Source organism: Eumetopias jubatus, unplaced genomic scaffold (genome assembly GCF_037043125.1).
Source record: "Eumetopias jubatus isolate StellerSeaLion01/CBP00866 unplaced genomic scaffold, mEumJub1_p1.0 scaffold_1, whole genome shotgun sequence".
NCBI classification, from domain to species: Eukaryota; Metazoa; Chordata; class Mammalia; order Carnivora; family Otariidae; genus Eumetopias; species Eumetopias jubatus.
Window position 1 is genome coordinate 194971049 of NW_028274807.1, and position 20782 is coordinate 194991830.

Genomic DNA, 20782 nt, shown 5'->3' on the forward strand with positions numbered 1-20782 from the left:
GATATATAGCAATGTAGTATTGTTATTCTTATAAATACTGGCATCATTTTAGGATAAGGCAGTATGATTCCATCAGTTTTTCTAAAATATCAATGTGGTTTTTTTGTTGTTTTGTTTTGTTTTTAGTTTTAGTGGCATTCTCCCCACAACTTTTAGATGCCTGTCTTATAAAATAAGGCATTCTCAATTCTACTGAAGCATGGAAATTATTCCACTTTATTTGGTAACCATGATCCAGTGGAATCTGTTTTCTTTGGGTCAGGATCCAGTGTTTTAGGAATGCTTACACATCTGGGTAATTTCACATCTTGTAATATTTGAGATCAAATTTCATCCCTTGTTTATGGGGAAAGCCAGAAGCCAAATGCTCAAGCAATAAGCTTGAGAGTCATTTATAGTCATTGTTTTTTTTTTTTTTTAAAGATTTTTTATTTATTTATTTGACAGAGAGAGAGACACAGCGAGAGAGGGAACACAAGCAGGGGGGAGTGGGTGAGGGAGAAGCAGGCTTCCCACCGAGCAGGGAGCTGGATGCGGGGGCTCTGTCTCAGGACCCTGAGATCATGACCTGAGCCCAAGACAGACACTTAAGGACTGAGCCACCCAGGTGCCCCTAGCCATTGTTTTTTTCCTCTGTCAAGTCTTTTCAGAATGAATTCCTAGGATTTACGGCTTTATTTCTACTCCCAATACTCGAGTATTTTGGGAGCTTGTGTCCTCATCCAAATTATGATTTCTATTGAAGCTTAGTTCAAAAAAATTCAGGGTTCTTTGTCATAAACTCTTCCCATGCAGATGATATTTTGGTTTACTTCTGTATAAATATTTTTATAACTGAGAGTGAAGCACCTAAACAATTGTGAAATATTTGTCTAGAATCTGCTTTAGAATGAAGTCTCTGCCAACAATCCTCCTTTCCCGGTATCTGGAATGGGTGACTTTTCCATGCAATCAACTTTCAGTCTGTAGTCTCAGCAATAAAGCAAAAATCAAAAAGATGATGATTTTAATATACTTTATTTAAAAAGTACACAGTTTTAAATTGGTTTCAATGGGTTTCAAGCAGAAGGGACACTGCCCACTCGCAGTCCCATTTCTGATGAAGGGTGATTATCATGTAGCAAACTCACATTTGCATGACTGGCAAAGTAAAAAGCTAACTTTTTGCCAACATTTCTTTAAGAGTTTATATCACGCACAGTTTAAAACCATGAGATGCTGATGGTTGGACTATATTTCATGTCTCCTATGTCGCACCATATTTTGGTTCACAGTTTATCCATAATTTAGCATGCCAAGAGAACATCTCAGTCAGTGTCACCTTGAGAAGAGCATCAAGAGCAGAGGGAAGAGGGTAAGGACCATCTTGGCCTGCAGACCGGGCGCACCGCCACACTCCCTTGCGTTCTCCTACAGGGGAAGACGGGAACTGTTAGAACCAGATAGATCCCAAGACGCCTTCAACTTCCCAAGCTGTATCGAGTCCCCAGACCTCCCCCTACGCCCTCCAATGTAGGAATCAAGTCTTTTGGAAACTAGATAGTGCAAGGAAACGCACTTGTCTAAATTTCATCAAGTTTATGATGAGAATCTCTGATTTCAGTTGTCAGCGCATAAAATGTGCCAAACTACTCTGTGTATACTATTACACAGAACATTCAAGAGGCCAAGGGCTGTTGGTGGAGATGTCTGCTGTGATCCAATGAGAACAGCAGAATATTGGCCTTCTAATGTTTTCCTGTCAGAATGTAAGTAAAAGTTGACATCTAAGGGGCCTGATCATTGCAGAAACAGCTATAGAAGGTTTTGTGTGTGTCTTCTTTCTTTTCGTTTGGGGAAAGGAGGGGTTTGTTTTATAAAAATGAAATCATATTATGTAATCCTTTCTGCGGTGTGCTTTTTATCCACTGGTTGATGGAAATTCTTCCAGCTCCATTTTTCCAGCTCTACTGTATTATCTCCCACTCCCCCTGCTTGTGTTCCCTCTCTCACTGTGTCTCTCTCTGTCAAATAAGTAAAGTCTTTAAAAAAATAAATAAGTAAATAAATAAAATTATCTTTTTCCATAAAAAAATTTATAATTTTTATATAAAGAAATTCTGTTTTTCTTCCATAGCTGTGTGGTCTTGGATAGAAAGATTTCTCCAATCCCTAAAATTTCTTGTGAGACTATTATTTTACCATTAAAATCGAATCTATATTTTCCCCTTTGAATTGAACCTTTGTCATATCTAAGAATTTCTCTGCTGTCCTGCTGACCTCATCTTACTAGCTCTAGAAACTTACAGAAAGAAATACTAATTTTTTGAATGTTGATCTTGTATCTATTTACCAAAGTAAATTATCTTGTTAACTCCAGAAGATTTTTACTCTAATGACTTTAGTTGTCTACACAGGCATTCTGGTTTTCACTGAAGCGATTTTAGCATTTGGGGACTATTACTTGTATTTGAATTTTACACAAAGATTTTTTTATTTGAATTTTATCATTGAATCTGAGCAAAGATCTTTCCAGCATATATTTGCATAATATGTTGCTACTGAACACTCCTTTGAATATAGAAGCAAATATTCTCAATAAATTCCAAGTTCTTATTGGTACTCTAGTGACCTTAACACCTTCTCTAGGACTTGGAGAGTTAAAGAGTAAAATTATTTACTATTTAAAGGTGGGATTTAAAGTCAGTCAGTTGGCTTTGGTGGCATTTTTAAGAATGGAGATCCTCCCAGGCTCTCCATAATAATAACTGGTCTAGACAAGCTTTGCGTTTTTTGAAGTGGGGTGGAGTTAATTTTTAAATTTCTGTTATTTTTGCTAGACTAAAAAGGTGTTTTTTGCCTATGGTACTTTTTTTTTAAAGATTTTATTTATTTGACAGAGAGAGCACAAGCAGAGGGAGAGAGAGGGAGAAGCAGGCTCCCTGCTGAGCAAGGAGCCCGATGTGGGACTCGATCCCAGTACCCTGGGATCACGCCCCGGGGCCGAAGGCAGACGCTTAACCGACTGAGTCACCCAGGCGTCCCTTGCCTATGGTACTTTGGGGGTATTCACCTTTCTCAGTGCTAAGTTTAATTTTTTTTTTTTCGGATCCTCACTTCTGGTGTAAATGGAGTGCCTTTATAGTTGTGCCTTCAGGTGGTGAGGGGGTTTGGAAGCTTATCATTCCACCTGCATAAACTGTGACTCTTGACCTGATACCAATATTGCCACTTCTGCTTTCCATGGACTTCTTGCAAATAAAAGGCTGTCGAAAAGTCAGCAGGAGAATATCACTTGAACTACAATTTGAAATAAGTAAACCAAGATGGTCAGAGCCACAGTGTATGTAATAGCATAAAGTAATTACACTACAGCACAGCCATCCCAAAGGGAAGGAAGGTAGTAAAGAAGCTTTAAACTCTATACACAGATAGAATAAGACCGTGAAGCACAGACTGAACGTGAAGGCGTTGGGGGCTAAAGTAGAGGGCCGTTAGCCTTCCACTGCTTCCATTGATCTGCCTGCAAGGGATTGTTTCCTCACCAGTAAACTTCTTAGCTACAGTTCTTTGACCATTATGAGACTCTCATGGTGAATCTGGTGGAAAAAGAGAACAGGAAGGTTCGCAGACTTACCTCAGGATGGAAGCCATGACAAGACTCTGGACGCCTTCTGATCTTCTGGGCCTTTAAACGTTCACACTTAAGGGATTCGTTATGTTGACTGTAGTTAAGGCATATTGCCCAGAAGTCACTTTCCCTCACTCTGCATGTTGGAGGTCAAACCTTGGCACTGAACTCCCTTAAATACTTTTCTCTCTCCAATTGTGGAAAGGCTGTCATTTCCCCCTCTCTAGTATTTCTCCCCTAGGTTTCCTTACTGTCCATCCCCCTCACCAGCTTCAGCAGCAGTGGCTGGACCCACGCACAAAAGGATATACCTGATTTCAATGGGCGCCATGGTGATGGGGGTCATGGACTCACACAGGCAGCTGCTGTCCACCACCACCATGAACAGATTGCTGCTTGGAATTTGCTGGATGACAAAGGACCTGTTGGAACATGAAGCACAGAGACAGTGAGTGGTCGTTTACCATCTGTCAAGTCAAGAATCCTGAGGTAATCTTCTCCCCTGGGGAGTTAACTCCTCTAATATTTTGGAACACAGTTCTCAGAGACTGCTTTACTACTGAACTTGCCTCCTCCGTGAGGCTCTTCACTTTTAAATACCAAGCTTCGCTAAAAAGACAACAGTTAAAACCTATGGCTGCAGCTACACGTAGCTCCTAAAACTCACCTTGGGAAGACTGGAAAGTCACGTGCACAAAACAGGACAGTCACGTTGGCTAAATCAACCCAATTTCCAAGGTGATGGGGTCAGGCTTTTCCAAGCCTTGCTTCCTCCTCCCAGATTACATTCAATGTTCTTTGTCCCTCTCTCTTCCCAGAATGATGAAGTGAAGTTCCTAGACCCTTCCCTGGACCGCTTCGCACAATTTCTGCCCATAATAGAGGTACAGTGTTTGCATGAGATTAATGCGGGTCATTTGGGAGTTCCACAGTGTTGAGGCCGTGCGTGCTAGTGCTCAGGCTATGCGGCCGTGCTGACATCCGGGTCCAGCAGGACAGTTAGTCCAACGGAAAGTAAGCCTATTGGCACCTGCTCGCTCATCACCTGACGCAGTGAAATGACAAAGTAACAGCACTGTCAAAACACTCTTGAAGCAAGAAATACCACTGATTCTTTGGAGGAACAAATTAGAGAACAAAATCCCATATTCTTCCAGAGCAAACAGATTAGCTAAATGCTTAGCTCAAGTCTAGAATCCCTGTCATATAATATAATTTTTCATGACATTTCGCTAAATTCTGTTCAGTCGGATGAGGTAGACTGTAACATAACAAAGCGGTCAATTTCTCTGTAAGTTTTACCTTCTTTCATCTTTCTCCCAACAAATTTGTTCTATTCTCTGAAGTGTATCACCACGACTTACTGAAATCATGCAATGAAGAAGAATCCTTCTGTTTTGTGGGAAATTATAAAGAGGAGAAAGGACGACCTTTTTATTTTTACCTTTTAACGCCTCTTATGTTGAATTATCCAAAAATGGCTCAAAGATTATAACACAACTTGTTTCTTGTCTACAAATGCTGGATGCCTATTCATCTAATATTCTGCAATTATGTTTGTGTTTGTTTTTTTTTTTTTTAATCCATAGCAGGGAACAAGGCATGCCTTTGCTCAGAGATGCTGCCTCGATGCCATCCATGCTCTGGAACATGGACTCCACCCTCCCACCCTTCTCCATAACTCTACTTGGCCTGAGGAAAAAAATTCAACCTTGCTGTCTCACTTAGACTTTAAAATTGTCGGCTTTACCCTCCCCCTTTTAGCACTAGGTACTTTCTCTCCTCTGCAAAGACATTGCTCTAGTAGGTGGCCTCTTTGTAATGGGTGATGCCTATCAGAAAAAAAATAACCTAGCTTAGATGGTGCTCATCAGAGAACCAATGATTTCCATGGTGAAGGCAGGTTAACAGAGTCTCAAAGACAAACGCGAAACCAAGATCATACAACTCTTTAAAGAACAAATGATTGACTAGAATATTAAGCCAAATGAATCTACCAGATGGCCAAAAAAGGAACAAGAGATTAAAATATGAAATAGAAGCTCTAAAGGGAGAGACAATATTTTCCAATTGAAGAAAAATTTGACTTCTTTTTTTTCACTAAAAGGGTCCATTCATGCACGAGTGAAACTTCAGATCATCAAAGATGCAGACCAATCCTAAAAGCGTCTCTAGAAACAAATTACTTAAAGAAGAATGAGAATGACACAAACTTCTCAATGGGGGACTTAAGATGAAGAAAACAGAGCAACATTTTTAAAGTTCTGAGGGAATGGAAAAAAGGAAATAAAAGGTATGTCAGAATCCAGAGGAAAACAGAGTCTAACTAACTGGAGATGTAGGTAGAAATTTGTGTTTTAAAATTTAGGGATAACTACTGAAAATAAACTGAAGGATGAAAATCTGATTAATCTAAGAGAGCATGGTAAATAACACACAGGTGCGTGCGAGCGCACATGCATGACTACTGGTATAATATAAAATTATTACCAATCATAATGTCTGTTGGTTAGATTCACATATTAAAAGGCAGAGACTCAAAAAGTTAATTTTTAAAAAAGGCAGAGATTCTTAAATCGGGTTTACGAAAACACCAGCATTATGCTATTTGCAAGAAGACACTCCTAATACGGAATGACAGGAGAGGACAAAGGACACCAGAAAAATGCTAAAGACAAAAGAGAGTGACAGGTTTCGTAGTATTCTTCTACAAATATTCACAGGGAAGATCATTAAAATGTGATAAAGAAAAGAGTTTGTACTGAAAAACAGTATAGTAGCATAACAAGCTATGATATGAACCTTTATGATCAGAGTGTACAAACTCATAGAAATGCCACAAGTGATTGATGAGCACATGATTTATTTAAAAATGGAGTGAAAATTCCTCATATCCAAACAATAGAGAATATAAGCTATTTTCAAACACAGGGAACTGCAACACATTCCAAAGAGCAGAAAGCATCAATGGCATGTTCTTTTAGGGTAGGGTACAATTAGAAATTAATAGCAAAAAATACATGAACAGTGGAAATTAAAAATTTTTTAAAAAACACATTCAAGTAATCCTTGACAATTTAAGAACAGCCCAGACTCAAATCTCTGCGGTATGACCTTAAATATGTTTATTGGGGAAAAACAGTTTGCCAATAAATGAACTAAGTTTTTGGATGGAGAAGCTGGAAAAAATAAGAACACACACCTGCACCTGTGCCCCTACCCCTGGTCTTCCCTCTGGGACCCTGGGTTGAGTACTGGTCGCTCTCTCCACAAGCTCTCAGGCTTCTCCAACGATGAGGCTGATGGAAGGGATGAGAGATGACCATTGCATAGTTCCCCTCAGTTCACAAACATGCTGTCACATCTCCCACCTCGGGGAAAAAGAAAACTCTCCCTTGACCTCACCTCCAGGTAGCGCCCTATTTCTCTGTCTTCTTTCATAGTGTGAATCCTAAATAGAATTCTCCACAGTCGGTCCACTTCCCCGCACCCCTCCTTTCACAAACCCACCACAATTCTTCTGTATTCCTTTCCACTTCGCTGAATCAGTCCTGTCAAGGACCCAGTGACCTGACTACCTTTCTTCTAGCCTGGGCCTCTGCTCTGTCCTTACTTGCTTCCTGTCCACCCTTCACCCCAGACTGCCGTTTCCATGGGAGGAAGGCTGCATCGCTCTGCCCCAGTAATCTGTTACCCCAGCACCTAGAGCTGTGCCTGGGACTGAGCAGATTCTTTGCAAATACTTGACTCAGTGATGAACGGAGTTTATAAAGATAAAAGCAGAAGAATAAATGCAAATAAAACTGTGAAGATAACTGAAAGAACCAAGCTCTGGTTTAAAAGAACATTGACATAAATCAGCCTTTGGCTCAAAAGAAAGAAGTTACAAAGTCACATTAAAACCCAAAAGATCCAGAGGCATTTAAGCATTTTAAGTGACTATTATGTATACATAATGGCAAACAATTTGAAAAGTTAGAGCAAACACACCTTTGGGGATAAAGTATAAACTATCAACATTTGGCCAAGCTGTAAAAACACAAAGAGACAAATTGCTGTGAGAAAAAAAACAAAAAAACCTGAAATGCTCATTGAGGATCTACCTGCAAGTGAATACCACCAAGTCACCCAAAGAACAGATATCAGTGTGTTCATTGAAAACCCATGTGAACCCACTGACCAACCACTAGAATAAAAGAAGTCAGCAAGCTGACCAGTTACATAATCAGCATATCAAACCACAGCCTCTCCCTGGACACAGGCAATAACCAATGAAAAAAATATTTATGAAATAAAGAACCATTGAGAGTATCAATAATGACTATGGAATGCCTAAGAATAAATCTTTTTTTTTAAAGATTTTATTTATTTTTTGACAGAGAGAGACACAGTGAGAGAGGGAACACAAGCAGGGGGAGCGGGAGAGGGAGAAGCAGGCTTCCTGCTGAGCAGGGAGCCCAAAGCGGGGCTCGATGTGGGGCTCGATCCCAGGACCCCGGGATCATGACCTGAGCCAAAGGCAGACGCTTAACGACTGAGCCACCCTGGCGCCCCGAATAAATCTAGTAAAAGACTTCTTTATGAAGAAAATGACCAAGCTTTACTGAACATAAAAAGACAAACTAAGAATTGCGGGGGGGGGGGCAGTACAAGGGTGGTGGAAAGGAGCACTTATATACGAAAGATGTCATTTCTCTTTCAGTGGACCTTTTAATTCAAGCAAAGGAATTCAAAGGGATTCTTACTGGGATTTTTGATGGAATTTGAGGTATTGATCCTAAGATTCATTCAGAAGGGTAAATATAAAGAATAGTCCGGACAATCGCATAAACTTGAGTTTTAGGTAAAGGGAAGCAAAACCAAGGCGTGTGCCCTCACCTATGTCAAAACCCACAAGAGGACTTATAGAAAAGGAAACATGGATGGACACCTGACACATTAAAAGGAGTTCAATCTCACTAAAAGAGAAAATACACATTAAAATGAGACTAAAGTAATGAAATGCACTTTTTACCAGCAGAATGGCCAAAATTTAATCTACGCTAACGTCAAATGATGGCATCTGAAGACGTGAACATCATTCTACACTGCTGGTGGGAAAGTGAATAAAACCACGATGAGAACAATCTGTTATTATTACAGTGGAAATCATGGCAATCCTATTTTTTCAGTAGTTTTACTTCTCAGTAAGATACACTCCTGCTCAGGAACCTTAGAAGTCATGTGTAATGATGCTCTTGGTAACATTGTTCACTGAGAAAAGAAAAAAAAGGAAACCCACCTCAAAGTCCATCAACAGAGGGAGGATTAAGTAAGCAACAGTGTGTCCATTCTGTGGTCTACTTGGCAGCACCAGATAAAAGGGGGAAGGAGACTACTTATTGCTGTGACGCCTGGGTGGCTCAGTTGGTTGGGCGACTGCCTTTGGCTCAGGTCATGATCCTGGAGTCCCGGGATTGAGTCCTGCATCGGGCTCCCTGCTCGGTGGGGAGTCTGCTTCTCCCTCTGATCCTACCCCCTCTCATGTGCTTTCTCTCTCTCTCATTCTCTCTCTCAAATAAATAAAAATCTTAAAAAAAAAAGACTAACAATTTCCTTCCTTTTAAAAAAAAAAAAAATACTTATTGCTGTGAAAGAACACCCCAGGGATCCCTGGGCGGCTGAGTCAGTTAAGCGTCTGCCTTTGGCTCGGGTCATGATCCCAGGGTCCTGGGATCGAGTCCTGCATCGGGCTCAGCAGGGAGTCTGCTTCTCCATCTGCCCCTCCCCTTGTGCTCTCTCTTTCTGTCTCAAATAAATAAATAAATTAATTAATTAATAATTTTAAAAAAAGAAAGAATACCCCAAACACAGTAAGTGGGAAAACAACGTTGCAAAACTATAATAAAGTATGCATATTTAAGAATATTTAGAAATATTCATCGAAGAATATTTAATTCTGCTACGGAGAACAAGAAAAATAAGTGGGATGGGTAAGGTGTATCAGATGTGTTAGGGATAGCAAATCAATAAGCAATCCGTGCATGACTCATGTCAGTCACAGTAAGAATCAATGGACTAAACAAGTGGGACCACATGTGAGTTGAAAGCAACAAAAGACAGAATGTATGAAGGGTCTTCTTAGCAATAAGAAGAAATGGAAGTACCAAATGAAATGAAATATTTATAAGGCAAAAGACTATGTCATCTCCAGATTGAGAGCTCTCACTTACATCATCCTTAAATCAACCCATTGGCAACTCCTATTCTCCGCGTGAGACACGCAGAAAACATCATGGCTGCCCAGCAGGTGGGAGGCAAACTACAAACGTGCTCTCCGGCCCGTGAGGCAAGCAGGTATTGGCCCAAGGCACCTTCTGTCTGCTAAGCCCCCAACCTCACCCTCAAGTCTGTTCCTTCTACCATGTCATCAGGAGGAAAGAGAGCCAGGGAGCAGACCAGGGGAGGGGAGGAAGGGAGGAAACTGACCAGGGGAGGAGGGGTAATTGTCAAGAGAAATGAAGTGAATCCGTAACATTGAAGCTCTTTAGAAGGAGAATGTGTTCCAGTGTTCTTCAAACATTTATAAAATGGGGTGTGATGCTAAGGGCCGAGTACTGACTTTCTCCTTCTGCAAAAGAGAAAACTGGGACTCAGGGGGGTAAGCAAACTCATATAGAAGCTATATGGATGAGACACGCTTGCGCCCATTTTAGAGATGGGGGAACATGAGGCTGGGTGACTTCCTGGAGTAACAGGGGCAGATGGCAAGCCTCCGAGGCCCAGGCCCTTTTCGGTCTATCACGGGGGCCAGCAGACGTGCTGTCTTGTATGGGAAGTATTAGTGCTCCAGTTCCTTGAGGGCAGACCCAGAGTGATTCCTCGCTTAAGGACAAGGGCAAGATATTATTTTTAACACATTTCTTCTCTTAGTAGAAGGCTCCCCAAGTATTCTCAAGGAAGCCCCCCAGCAAACTTCTCTTTTCCCCCCAAATCCTAGGAGATGAAAAGCCTTGCACGCAGCTATCCTGAAAGAGAGGAAAACACCCCCCTACAAAGGATTTGCCAGCGGAAAGATTAACTGCTTTTCCATATTTTAAAGACTTACTGTCTGCTTATTAACATGGTGCTTCGGAGGGGTCTGGGCAATGTTAGCTGTACATTTATGTGCACAACGTGTATTTATGGCCCAGGGTGCAGGGTTGAACTTCATAAAACACACCTCCATCCAGCTGGGCCCAGCAGCCAGACTGACATCATTGTGCAGAGGAACCAGGGCCTGGGTTTGCCTGGGGGCCAAAAAAGGCAGCAGGGAAATGCCTCAACACAGAATCACAGCGGCGGTTTCTAAGCGGGGATAGGTCAAAATGCGTGAAATAAATTAGGTCCTCCAGGGAAAGAGGAGGGAAGAGGGAGGCAATTGTGATGTGTCCATTGCCGGAAGTGAAATAACCCAGTCCTCCCTTTTCCACTGGATCTAGACAGAGAAAGACTTGGGGCGGGGGGCGGGGGGGGGGGGAGTGGGCATGATGTGATTTCAAGACGGCCTCCCCTGACAAGAGAGACTATTAGCTGCACGCTCGCTATCCATGAAGAGGGGCTTTGCTGACCAGATGAGGGAAGCGATCATGCTGCTCCCTGGACTAACACGCGTGATGGGAAGGACTCAGGGATAAGACACTTAGAGGCCCCGCGATGAATATTTGGAGAACTTGGTTGGCTTGTCTTTTGTTAATTCGGTACAAAACGGTGGCTTGACAAATAATTGGGGCAGGATGGACTCTAGAAAACACTTTGAAGTCTTCCACACTTTATAGATTTTCGCCATTTATAAAATTCCCAGATTTCATCCTAACATAAAATAAAAGACAATGAGTAAATCACAGGGGATTTGAATTCAGCCTGGATCTTGTCCCTTGTAGTACTATGCTCCAGAGGGGCTGGGTACGGGACTGTGGCTCTCCACTGGGATCTTACTCTCTTTAGGGGTAGGAAGATGCCTGTCCTCCTCCACCATGCCTCCAAATGCCTACACTGACCCAGGCCCATAACCTGGGGGGAGCAAACATTTGGTGACTCTTTAAATTCAAACTAGAAATTAAGTATTGACGATGTGTTCTAACATAACTCCACAGCCATACTATCAGACAGCATGAGGGACATGCAGGGCAGTTCCAGCTCCAGCACCGACTCATGCTCAGCCCAAAGAAGGTGAAAGAATAAATAGCAGTGCCTCATCTGCTCACCCCCCCACAAAGTGTCAGGGCTTAATCAAAACATGAAACAATTCCTTCCCTCCTTCCTTTCTTGACTCTGTTTTCCAGCCTACTATGTGGAGTTCCTGCTTCCTCAACTCTAAGTGACATCTTGTATGGATTCCTTGACTTTCTGACAACTCTAGGTTAGTACAATTAGGCCAGGCTAGTTGGCCACTCTGATTTTATAACTAGTTCAAACCTCTACATTATTCTTCCTTCAAGCTTCTAGGTTCTAACCTCTTCAGCAGTTACCAGGCTGCCTGTCTCACCATGGCTTGTCTTCTGGTGTCTTCTGTGCTGCCCAGCATCCATATGCTGGCTCTCTTGTGAGGTTCTGATGGATTCTTCAGAGGATCCCCAGCTCTTCAACGTGTCCCAATGGGGCCACCCCCACAGCAACTACCATCAGCAGTTACTGCAAACTTCTTGCCCTTGTGTGGACCTCATCCAGACAGCAGCCATCTTGTTGGGTTTAAGCGAGATGAGCGCTATCTTCCACACTGCCCACCTGGCCCTTGGGGAACCCAGATCTTTGCTAGCCCAGACACAGGCCACTTTTGTGCTGTCCCTTCTCCAACCTTCATTCTTTCCCTCCAGGTCTCTTTGCCCTGTTCAGACAGGCACACGGACATATTAGTACATCTGTTGCCTAGCAGACATTTGACCAATGCTGGACTCATCCTTCTTTAGGCACCCCCAAAATACAGAAGAGTCTCCTGGAGCATTCTTCCACTGCCCATCTGGCTCCCAGCAGGAAACAGCGCCCCTGGATGGAAGAACCTCTTTCCAGGAACCCCAGTCTCTTTCCTGTTGGGTCCCTCATTGATGTTCACATGGCAGACAAAATGTGGGCCAGTTGTCTATCCTCAAGTAGGTTTGGGGGTGGGGAGTGGGGGGAGGATTTCCAACTCTAGTGCTGGCTCAAGGGCTCTTCCCTTTAGAACCTGTGGTGCCCGCGCCACTGTGTCCTCCCCTCAACCCCGGACTACAAGGAAATCCCCACTTGACATCCTGTTCGCATCCTTCCATAAGTGTATTCATGTGAGGCACCCTGTATGGAGTTGGAAAAGAACCAGTGCTGTGGGGTGTGTTCTGTAGGTGCCTAAAAGACATTTCATGAAAATCTCATTCTGGAAAACAATCTAAGAGAACAGAAATAGGCACTTGATTGTGAACCAAATTTAGCATCAAGTTCAGGATAAACGGCTCGGGGCTGTCTAATTAGAGTCGGAAGAAGGCCTAAGGGCTCACTGTCCCCTCCACTATTCACCCTTGTTCTGACAGTGCCAGCCCATGCAATTAAACCAGAGACAAGAGGGACGATTAAACGTTGGAACAAGGGGAGGATTCACAGGTACCTAAAAGTTGCCCCTGCCCCCAATCCCAATAATTAACGCCCCTGTTTCCCTGGCTCTCTTAATAGTACCAATGTGTATCAATCGCACAAGCCAGAGTTCTTGCTATGATTCTCAGCGTGGTTGTCTTTGAAGGTTGCCATGCGCTGATTTGGCCATCTCGTTGATACCTCTCGAGCCCACCCTCCCATCTGCCACGGCTCAGGGCCAGCCTTATGGGCGAGCACCAGTGTAGTCACCAGGGACCTATGCTCAGAACGGCTTATCACCGAGGGTTTACTATTCTGCAGTACTGTCTTGAAATTTTTAATTTTATCTTTAAATTTGCATTCTTTGACTATTTCTCTGAGTAGGACACGGCACCTCCATCCAGTGATTAGTGGAAGGGAGCACCCAGCAGCCAGCAGGCTGCTCACCCTAGAGTCATAGGAGCAGGACCTGGGGGTGCCTCTGAGAGTCTGCACTTACCCGGTCAGAGTCCCTGTGTCTGAGGGAGCACAAGATTAAATAACAAGTAAAAAGTAGCAGGACAGGTCAAGAGAGACCACGGAAAGAAGGAAAATGTCTTACCATTTAGGTACCTTGAATGACACTTTTCTCCTGCTTTTTGATGAAGCAGCCCACATTTTCATTTTGTAGTGGACCCTGCAAATGATGCGGCTGGCCCTCTCAAGCTGTATCATTTTTAGCACACCTTCCCTGCTGTAAGCCCCTCTCCGTTCTTGAGGTGGCACAGTACTTCCCAAACGCAAGGCTGACCACTCCATCCCCCTCTTTATACCCTTCCATGGCTCCCTTAGGATCTACCCAACGGTGTACACGTGAGGGAAGCAAATAAGAGCCTGGATGATCCAGCTGGCTCTCTCTCCAGCCTGATGTGTTCAGCTACTGCAACCCTTAGGCTACCTTCCTTCCCACCACCCAGCCATGCTCACTGCCACGGGCCCGAGTGCATCATGCTTCTTCTCCCTCAGTGCTGAGACCCAGACAGAGCCCATTAGAATCACCCAGGGAGCTGGGTGTTTTGTTTTATTTCAACTGATGCCTGGGCCACACATAAAACAAATTATATTAGAATCCTGGATGTAGGGCCAAAGCATGTCTATTTTTTTAAGCTACTCAAGTGATTCCACTATGCTGCCAAGGCTGAGACCCTACTGATCTAAAGGAGTGCTCCTCAAACCTATGCTTACAGATGACCTGAGGATCTTGTTGAAATGCAGATTCTGTTCAGTGGCTCTAGAGTGGGGTCAATGATTCTGCCTTTCTCATCTGCTCCCAGGTAGTGCTGATGCTGCTGGCTCAGGGACCAGCAAGGCTCTGAGTGTTGCAGCCACCTCGTCCCCACCCTTAGAGAACATCATCTGAGTTCTAAAAAGACCTACTGAATGTTGCCTTCTCCATAGGGAGCTGTCCCTCTTAGGGAAGCATGTACCCCCTGTTCCCATGACACACCGTAGGCAACTGCACCATCCACGTAAGCACATACACTTCTATATGTACATGGAATGAGATGCTCAAAGCCACGTTACTACCCTTGTAGCACCAACTGGAAAAAAGATGGAAGGATAGACACTTGCCCCTAGACAACATTTGGAATGGTCTGAAAACTGTAAGCTATGGAACCTGTAGAAAGTTCCCTTTTGGTAACCCAGGGAAATACATGGAAGTTAGCCTCTAGAGTAGCTAAAACTGAGGTTCAAGAGGCCCCTCTGGGTATCTAATAGGATGCAGAGGACATACACATTAAGAAGCTATGAATAAACAAAGAAAAAAAATGTTTTCCAGTAGGAGCTCAAATCAAAAGTCAGAAAGGCAGATGTTTCAAATTTTAGGAGTTGATTGGCCACCTAGTTGTTGCTTCCCCACAGGTCCCTATAAGCTATAGAATAAGCTATTCTGGGGTTGGTGGCAGGAGGGACAGATTTACTCACTACTACACCATGAGTAAGCCAGCTAGCGTCTCTTCCTTTCTTCTTTTCCTTCCTTCTCCCTCCCCCTCTAGCTCCTTCCCTTTCTTACCCCTTCCTTCATCCCTCTAGATAACCAGACAGGGAGCTATCTTATCTTCTAATACTGGTGGTTTTGTCTCCTGTTAGACTTCCAAGAACAAGACACAGACCTTTATTTTGTTTTCTACACATCGGCTCAGTACTAAAGCTCACTGAGTAATGATGAAAAACATAGCCAAAGATAAAAAAAATTTAATTCAAAGTAGCACAAGTTCCCTGGCAAATGAGTTGTACAGAAAATATAGTACAAGGTTTCAGCAGCCCAGAAAGGCTAATTCTAAGGACTCCACAAGATCCTTGCTTCTGGTTGATTTCAGAAAAAAGAGGGCCCTGCCCAAGTGCTCTAAAGCAGTTTTCTTTGATATCTAATCTCCCTTCTTTTGATACCAATACCCTACTCTGTTCAGGAATCCACCCTTCCTCCAGGCAGCCCAGCTGCTTCTGAAGAGCTAGCCCTGCCCAGGCATGTTACCTGAGGGTAAGCTGATTGGTACAATTCCTTCCCCTGAAGAAAGTGACTGGTTCAGAGATGGGCATTGGACCTAAGTTATTCCAGTCAGCCTGAAACCCAGAACTCTTATCTCTACTCCCAACACTGGAGAACAAGGAAGCTTTCAGCCTTAGGGGCCACTGGTGGCTTTTCTGTGCTCCTGAATGGAAGTGTCTACTGGAAAATGCAGAGAAAACCTAAGGCTTGGTGACAAGCCTTTGGGAAACTGGAGTAAGCCTTGAAGCCCGCCTCTCAACTTTTCACTTTATTGTTTAAGCGTGCTTGAGTGGAGCTTTCTTTTATTTATAATGAAAGAATATTAGGTGATGCATGCCTAAATTCCTTGTGATGGTCAACATGTTGCCTGGTCGAATTGTAGTTGGAAAACTTCGGCTTTAGGGAGCTGAACCCACAAGCCATCAGCTTGGTTCCCACCAAGTGTACTTTGGATGGCCTGCCAGGAACCAGACCGGTATAGGCTTCTCCTGCTCCATTCCACTAGCGTAAGAAAGGTGCTATGTTTTCACAGTTAAGAGCTGAGATTAGATGGAACGAGCATACTGTCTTTGTTATACTTATTAAAAAATATATACAATGGACACATTATGGCATTCCATTTGTGACTTGCTGATGAGAGAGCATACAAAAAGCCCAAGGCGTGTTTGTCTGCAAGGCACAGTGTCCTGTGGTGGCGGTATTTATCATACTGCTGACAGAATGAGTCAAAAAGAGCCACAACAATGCCTTCCACTCCTCAGCCCCACCAAGGATTTGTTGAGATTTTTGGTGCCGGCCCAGAGCCGAAAAACAACTTCGGCAGGAAGTTCTTTGGCATTATCAGCACAAAGCAGATGGTAAGGAATGGTATTCTGTGTTGGAAATATGGGTGGGAGAGCCCCATAGAATCAAAAGCAAGTGGGACCCAATTTGCTTTTCTCATTCTAGAAGAAGAGAATCTCAAAAGAGCTAACAACAAGAGCACTTTTCCAACCTTGGTATTTTTTTGTACTAGGGTCTTAAGTAAATCCTCTTAATTATGACAGGAACCATTTTCTTCTAATCCCCTAAGAAGAGTAAGGAATTTATTAAATATTTTCACTGGAACTAGTAGTGTTTTTTGTTATAAATAAGGAGAGTAAGAGCTAACCTGTATAGAGGGTTTGCCTTGTGCCAAGCACTTTCTCATGCAGTCCCCTTTAATCCTAACATCAGCTCAGAGAGTTACCATCTTCACTGATGCAAGCTTTGAAATGTTAAACAACTTTTCCAACTACTAAACCCATCAAGTATCAAAGTATCAAACCTTTGTGTTCACCATTACACTGATCACCAGCATCATCATCCTTAACTACCATCCCAGTCATTAGCATCCACCCCTTACTGAGCACCTACTATATGCAGGGAGTGAAGGTCTTTTACTGAAAACTGCACAACTCCATAAGCCAGGTGATGTTATTCCTAAATTATTAAAGAGGTACTTGAGGCTTAAGGAACTTAACTAAATTTGGACCCATCTTGGTTTAAGACAGCACAGATAATAGGTTTCAGAGCCATGGTCTGGATTTAAGCTGTCAGACTTTACAGACTGCGATCTTACCCATCGAATAACAAAATCTCCTGCACAGAAGTATTGAGACAGTAGGCATGCCACAACTCACTGATAAACTGAGAGCAGAGACTCTGTCCCATTTCTTCAGGGGCCATTTGAACATTACCTTGGGCTCACAGTTATAATTTCCCATTTCCTAGCTTTATACTGTCTTCCACTATCCCCATGTGAATCATCACATTCGTTTAGCAAAATAGAGAAGCATCATAATGAACCACCAGGAGGCCTGTATAGACTCAAAAGTATACGGAATTCACTGGGGAATTAAATATGCAATTTTAAGTGATCTGGCAAAGTCAGATTCTGACCATCAATACTTGCTTTCTAAAAGATTGGACATCTTGTATTCCCTGAAAAAAACATTTTGTCCAGCATACAAAGTTAAGGGCAAGAATTTGCAACGACGTGGATGGAACTGGAGGGTGTTATGCTGAGTGAAATAAGTCAATCAGAGAAAGACATGTATCACATGACCTCACTGATATGAGGAATTCTTAATCTCAGGAAAGAAACTGAGTGTTACTGGAGTGGTTGGGGGTGGGAGGGATGGGGTGGCTGGGTGATAGACATTGGGGAGGGTATGTGCTACGGTGAGCGCTGTGAATTGTGCAAGACTGTTGAATCACAGTTCTGTACTTCTGAAACAAATAACGCAACATATTTTAAGGAAAAAGAAAAAGAAGAAGATAACAGGAGAGGAAGAAAAGGGGAGTATGTCAGAGGGGGAGACGAACCATGAGAGGTGATGGACTCTGAAAAACAAACTGAGGGTTCTAGAGGGGAAGGGGGTAGGGGGATGGGTTAGCCTGGTGATGGGTATTGAGGAGGGCACGTTCTGCATGGAGCACTGGGTGTTATGAACAAACAATGAATCATGGAACACTGCACCAAAAACTAATGATGTAATATATGGTGATTAACATAACAATAAAAATTAAAAAAAAAAAGTTAAGGGCAAGAAAAAATTAGGCTTAGTATGGTGCCACTTTTGCATAGTAAAAAAAGAGAGAGAGACTGGAAGGAAAAATAGCACTATTTAAATATTTCTCCTTACCCCCAGTTTACAGATGAGGAAACCAGGTAACTTCCCAGAGGTTATTAGGCTAATCAGACGTGGAGCTGTGATTCATATCCAGGCCACCTGGCTTTAGAGTTTAAGTGTGTAACGTCTCTGCCTCAGTTCTGAGTGGTGACATTGAATGTGATTTTACTTTTTTCTTCATACATTTCTCTATTGTTCAGTTTTCTACAATGAGTAGGAATTGCATTTTTTAATTAATTAATTTATTTATTTGGGAGAGAGAGGAAGAGCACAGAAGGAGAGGGAGAGGAGGAAGCAAGACTCCCTGCTGAGCAGAGAGCCTGACACCGGGCTCCATCCCAGGACCCTGAGATCATGACCTGAGCCAAAGGCAGACATCTAACTGACTGAGCCACCCAGGCGCACCAGGAATTGCATTTTAATAAGAACCAAGAACCATGGGATAATAACTTTCTATGTCTTAGACTATAGACAACACATATTTAGAAAACTAAATCTCAGTGATCAGCATTTTGCTTTATAATCTCACTTGCTAACTACTAGAAATAATAAAATCAGAGTGATATTTCTCTAAAATCATTAATCGAAAGAACATGGAAATAGTTCCTTAGTTTAGTAGTCTTGCTGTTCTCTTCCATGTGCTCAATGTGACTGTATATCTTTAGGGTGAGTGACATCAAGAAAGCCTCTCTGAATCCCTCTATCATATCAGCTTTAAAACTGCTTGGTCTATAGGCAAAGATCAATGCATTTTCACTGATTAAAATAAAGGCTGAATCCATGTCTTTCTATTCTGACTCTAAGCTTTCCAAGTTCTCTATCTTGTAGCTTTGAATCAGTGTCCCAGGGAGAGAGTCAGAGAAATTATGAAGTATGCTATATTTTCTGATCTAACTTCTGAAGCCACTGCTTCTAATAATCCCCATGCCTATTCAACAGTCTCTTATCACAAAATGGCAAGATTTTTCATTTTGAAGAGTACAGGTACTGAGGTGGAGACCTACAGCCATAGGAAAATCTCAAGAGAGACAGATGTATTCCAGAAACACTGTATGAAAAGCAATGTTCTCAATTTTACACATTGGTGTTCACACAAATTTTTGTGATGATTGGTGATATATTCCAACACAGATGGGGGGGGAAAGTCTCCTAGAACAAAAATCAGAACTAAACTCCCATATCCACACAGAGAATAGCAATATGGAATAGAGGGGAGGAATAAAATGGAGGAGGTGGGAGATAATAGCAAGCTGACTGGTTCAAAAGTCAGTGGAGTTGAATGAAGTTCCCCATGTGAAACTAATAGGCAAACCATATATTTGTCACCTATTGTCCCCTTCCTTCTCTCAGCCTTAGTTTTCCTATCTCAGAAGTAATTTCCCTTCCCAAACTAACATTCTAAAATCACATCATTTGATACATGTCTTTCTCTGATTGAGTAAGACTGTTGAATCACCGACCTGTACCTCTGAAACAAATAATGCATTATATGTTAAAAAAAAAAAAAAAGAGGAAGAAGAAGAAGAAGATAGCAGGAGGGGAAGAATGAAGGGGGAAATTGGAGGGGGAGACGAACCATGAGAGACGATGGACTCTGAGAAACAAACTGAGGGTTCTAGAGGGGAGGGGGGTGGGGGGATGGGCTAGCCTGGTGATGGGTATTAAAGAGGGCACGTTCTGCATGGAGCAGTGGGCGTTATATGCAAACAATGAATCATGGAACACTGCATCAAAAACTAATGATGTAATGTATGGTGATTAACATAATATAATAAAGAAAAGAAATATGTAGGAAGGAAATAAAGGAAAAGTGTTATGCAGAAAAAAAAATAAAATCACATCATTGTTTCCACCTTATACAAAACTAATTTCTCCAGCCTGAGATAACAGACTTGGGTCATTTGTATGTCGTATGTTGGTTTGTATTTAGTCTTTCTCCTTTAGCTTCTTGCACTGCCAACTCTAAAGGGAAGCAGATTTTTCTCATAAAAAGGAAAAAGAGTTGTTTATACTCAAAAAGTTAACATTTAAAAGTTCTTTTTAAAAAGATTTTATTTATAAGAGAGAGAGAGAGCAGAGGAAGAGAGACGAGCAGACTCAATGCTGAGTGTGGAGCCCGATGTAGGGCCCTATCCCAGGATCCCAAGATCATAACCTGAGCCAAAACCAAGAGTAAGATGCTTAACTGACTGAGCCACCCAGGCACCCCAAAATTTTAAAAATCTGAATGTTTAGTTAACCTAGGGTGACACTTGTATACCATTTTTAACTAGCATGGTCAAATTCTATAGATAACCAAGGCAGCCCCTGAGAAAGCAGTAAACACTATATCCCAGGGCTAGAGGCAAAATGAAAGAGTCACCTAAGAAAGCCTAAAACCACGGCACCAAAAGAGTAAGGTGATCCACTGGTAATGTAAATGCATAG

General features: G+C 42.5%; 1 protein-coding gene across 2 annotated transcripts in view; it reads right to left on the reverse strand.

Moving 5' to 3' along the window:
* Positions 1–1317: 1317 nt before the first annotated feature.
* Positions 1318–20782, reverse strand: part of CACNA2D3 (calcium voltage-gated channel auxiliary subunit alpha2delta 3) — an 889368-nt gene continuing 869903 nt past the window's right edge. The window contains exons 36-38 of one of the 2 annotated variants that reach the window (XM_088022023.1): positions 3922–4032; positions 3617–3704; positions 1318–1410 (exon numbers count right to left, since the gene is read on the reverse strand). In XM_088022023.1, coding sequence (XP_087878149.1) covers positions 1318–1410; positions 3617–3704; positions 3922–4032 — 292 coding nt within the window. Of the gene's footprint in view, positions 1411–3616; positions 3705–3919; positions 4033–20782 lie in introns of both variants that reach the window. The other variant, XM_028124497.2, reaches the window with a different exon arrangement.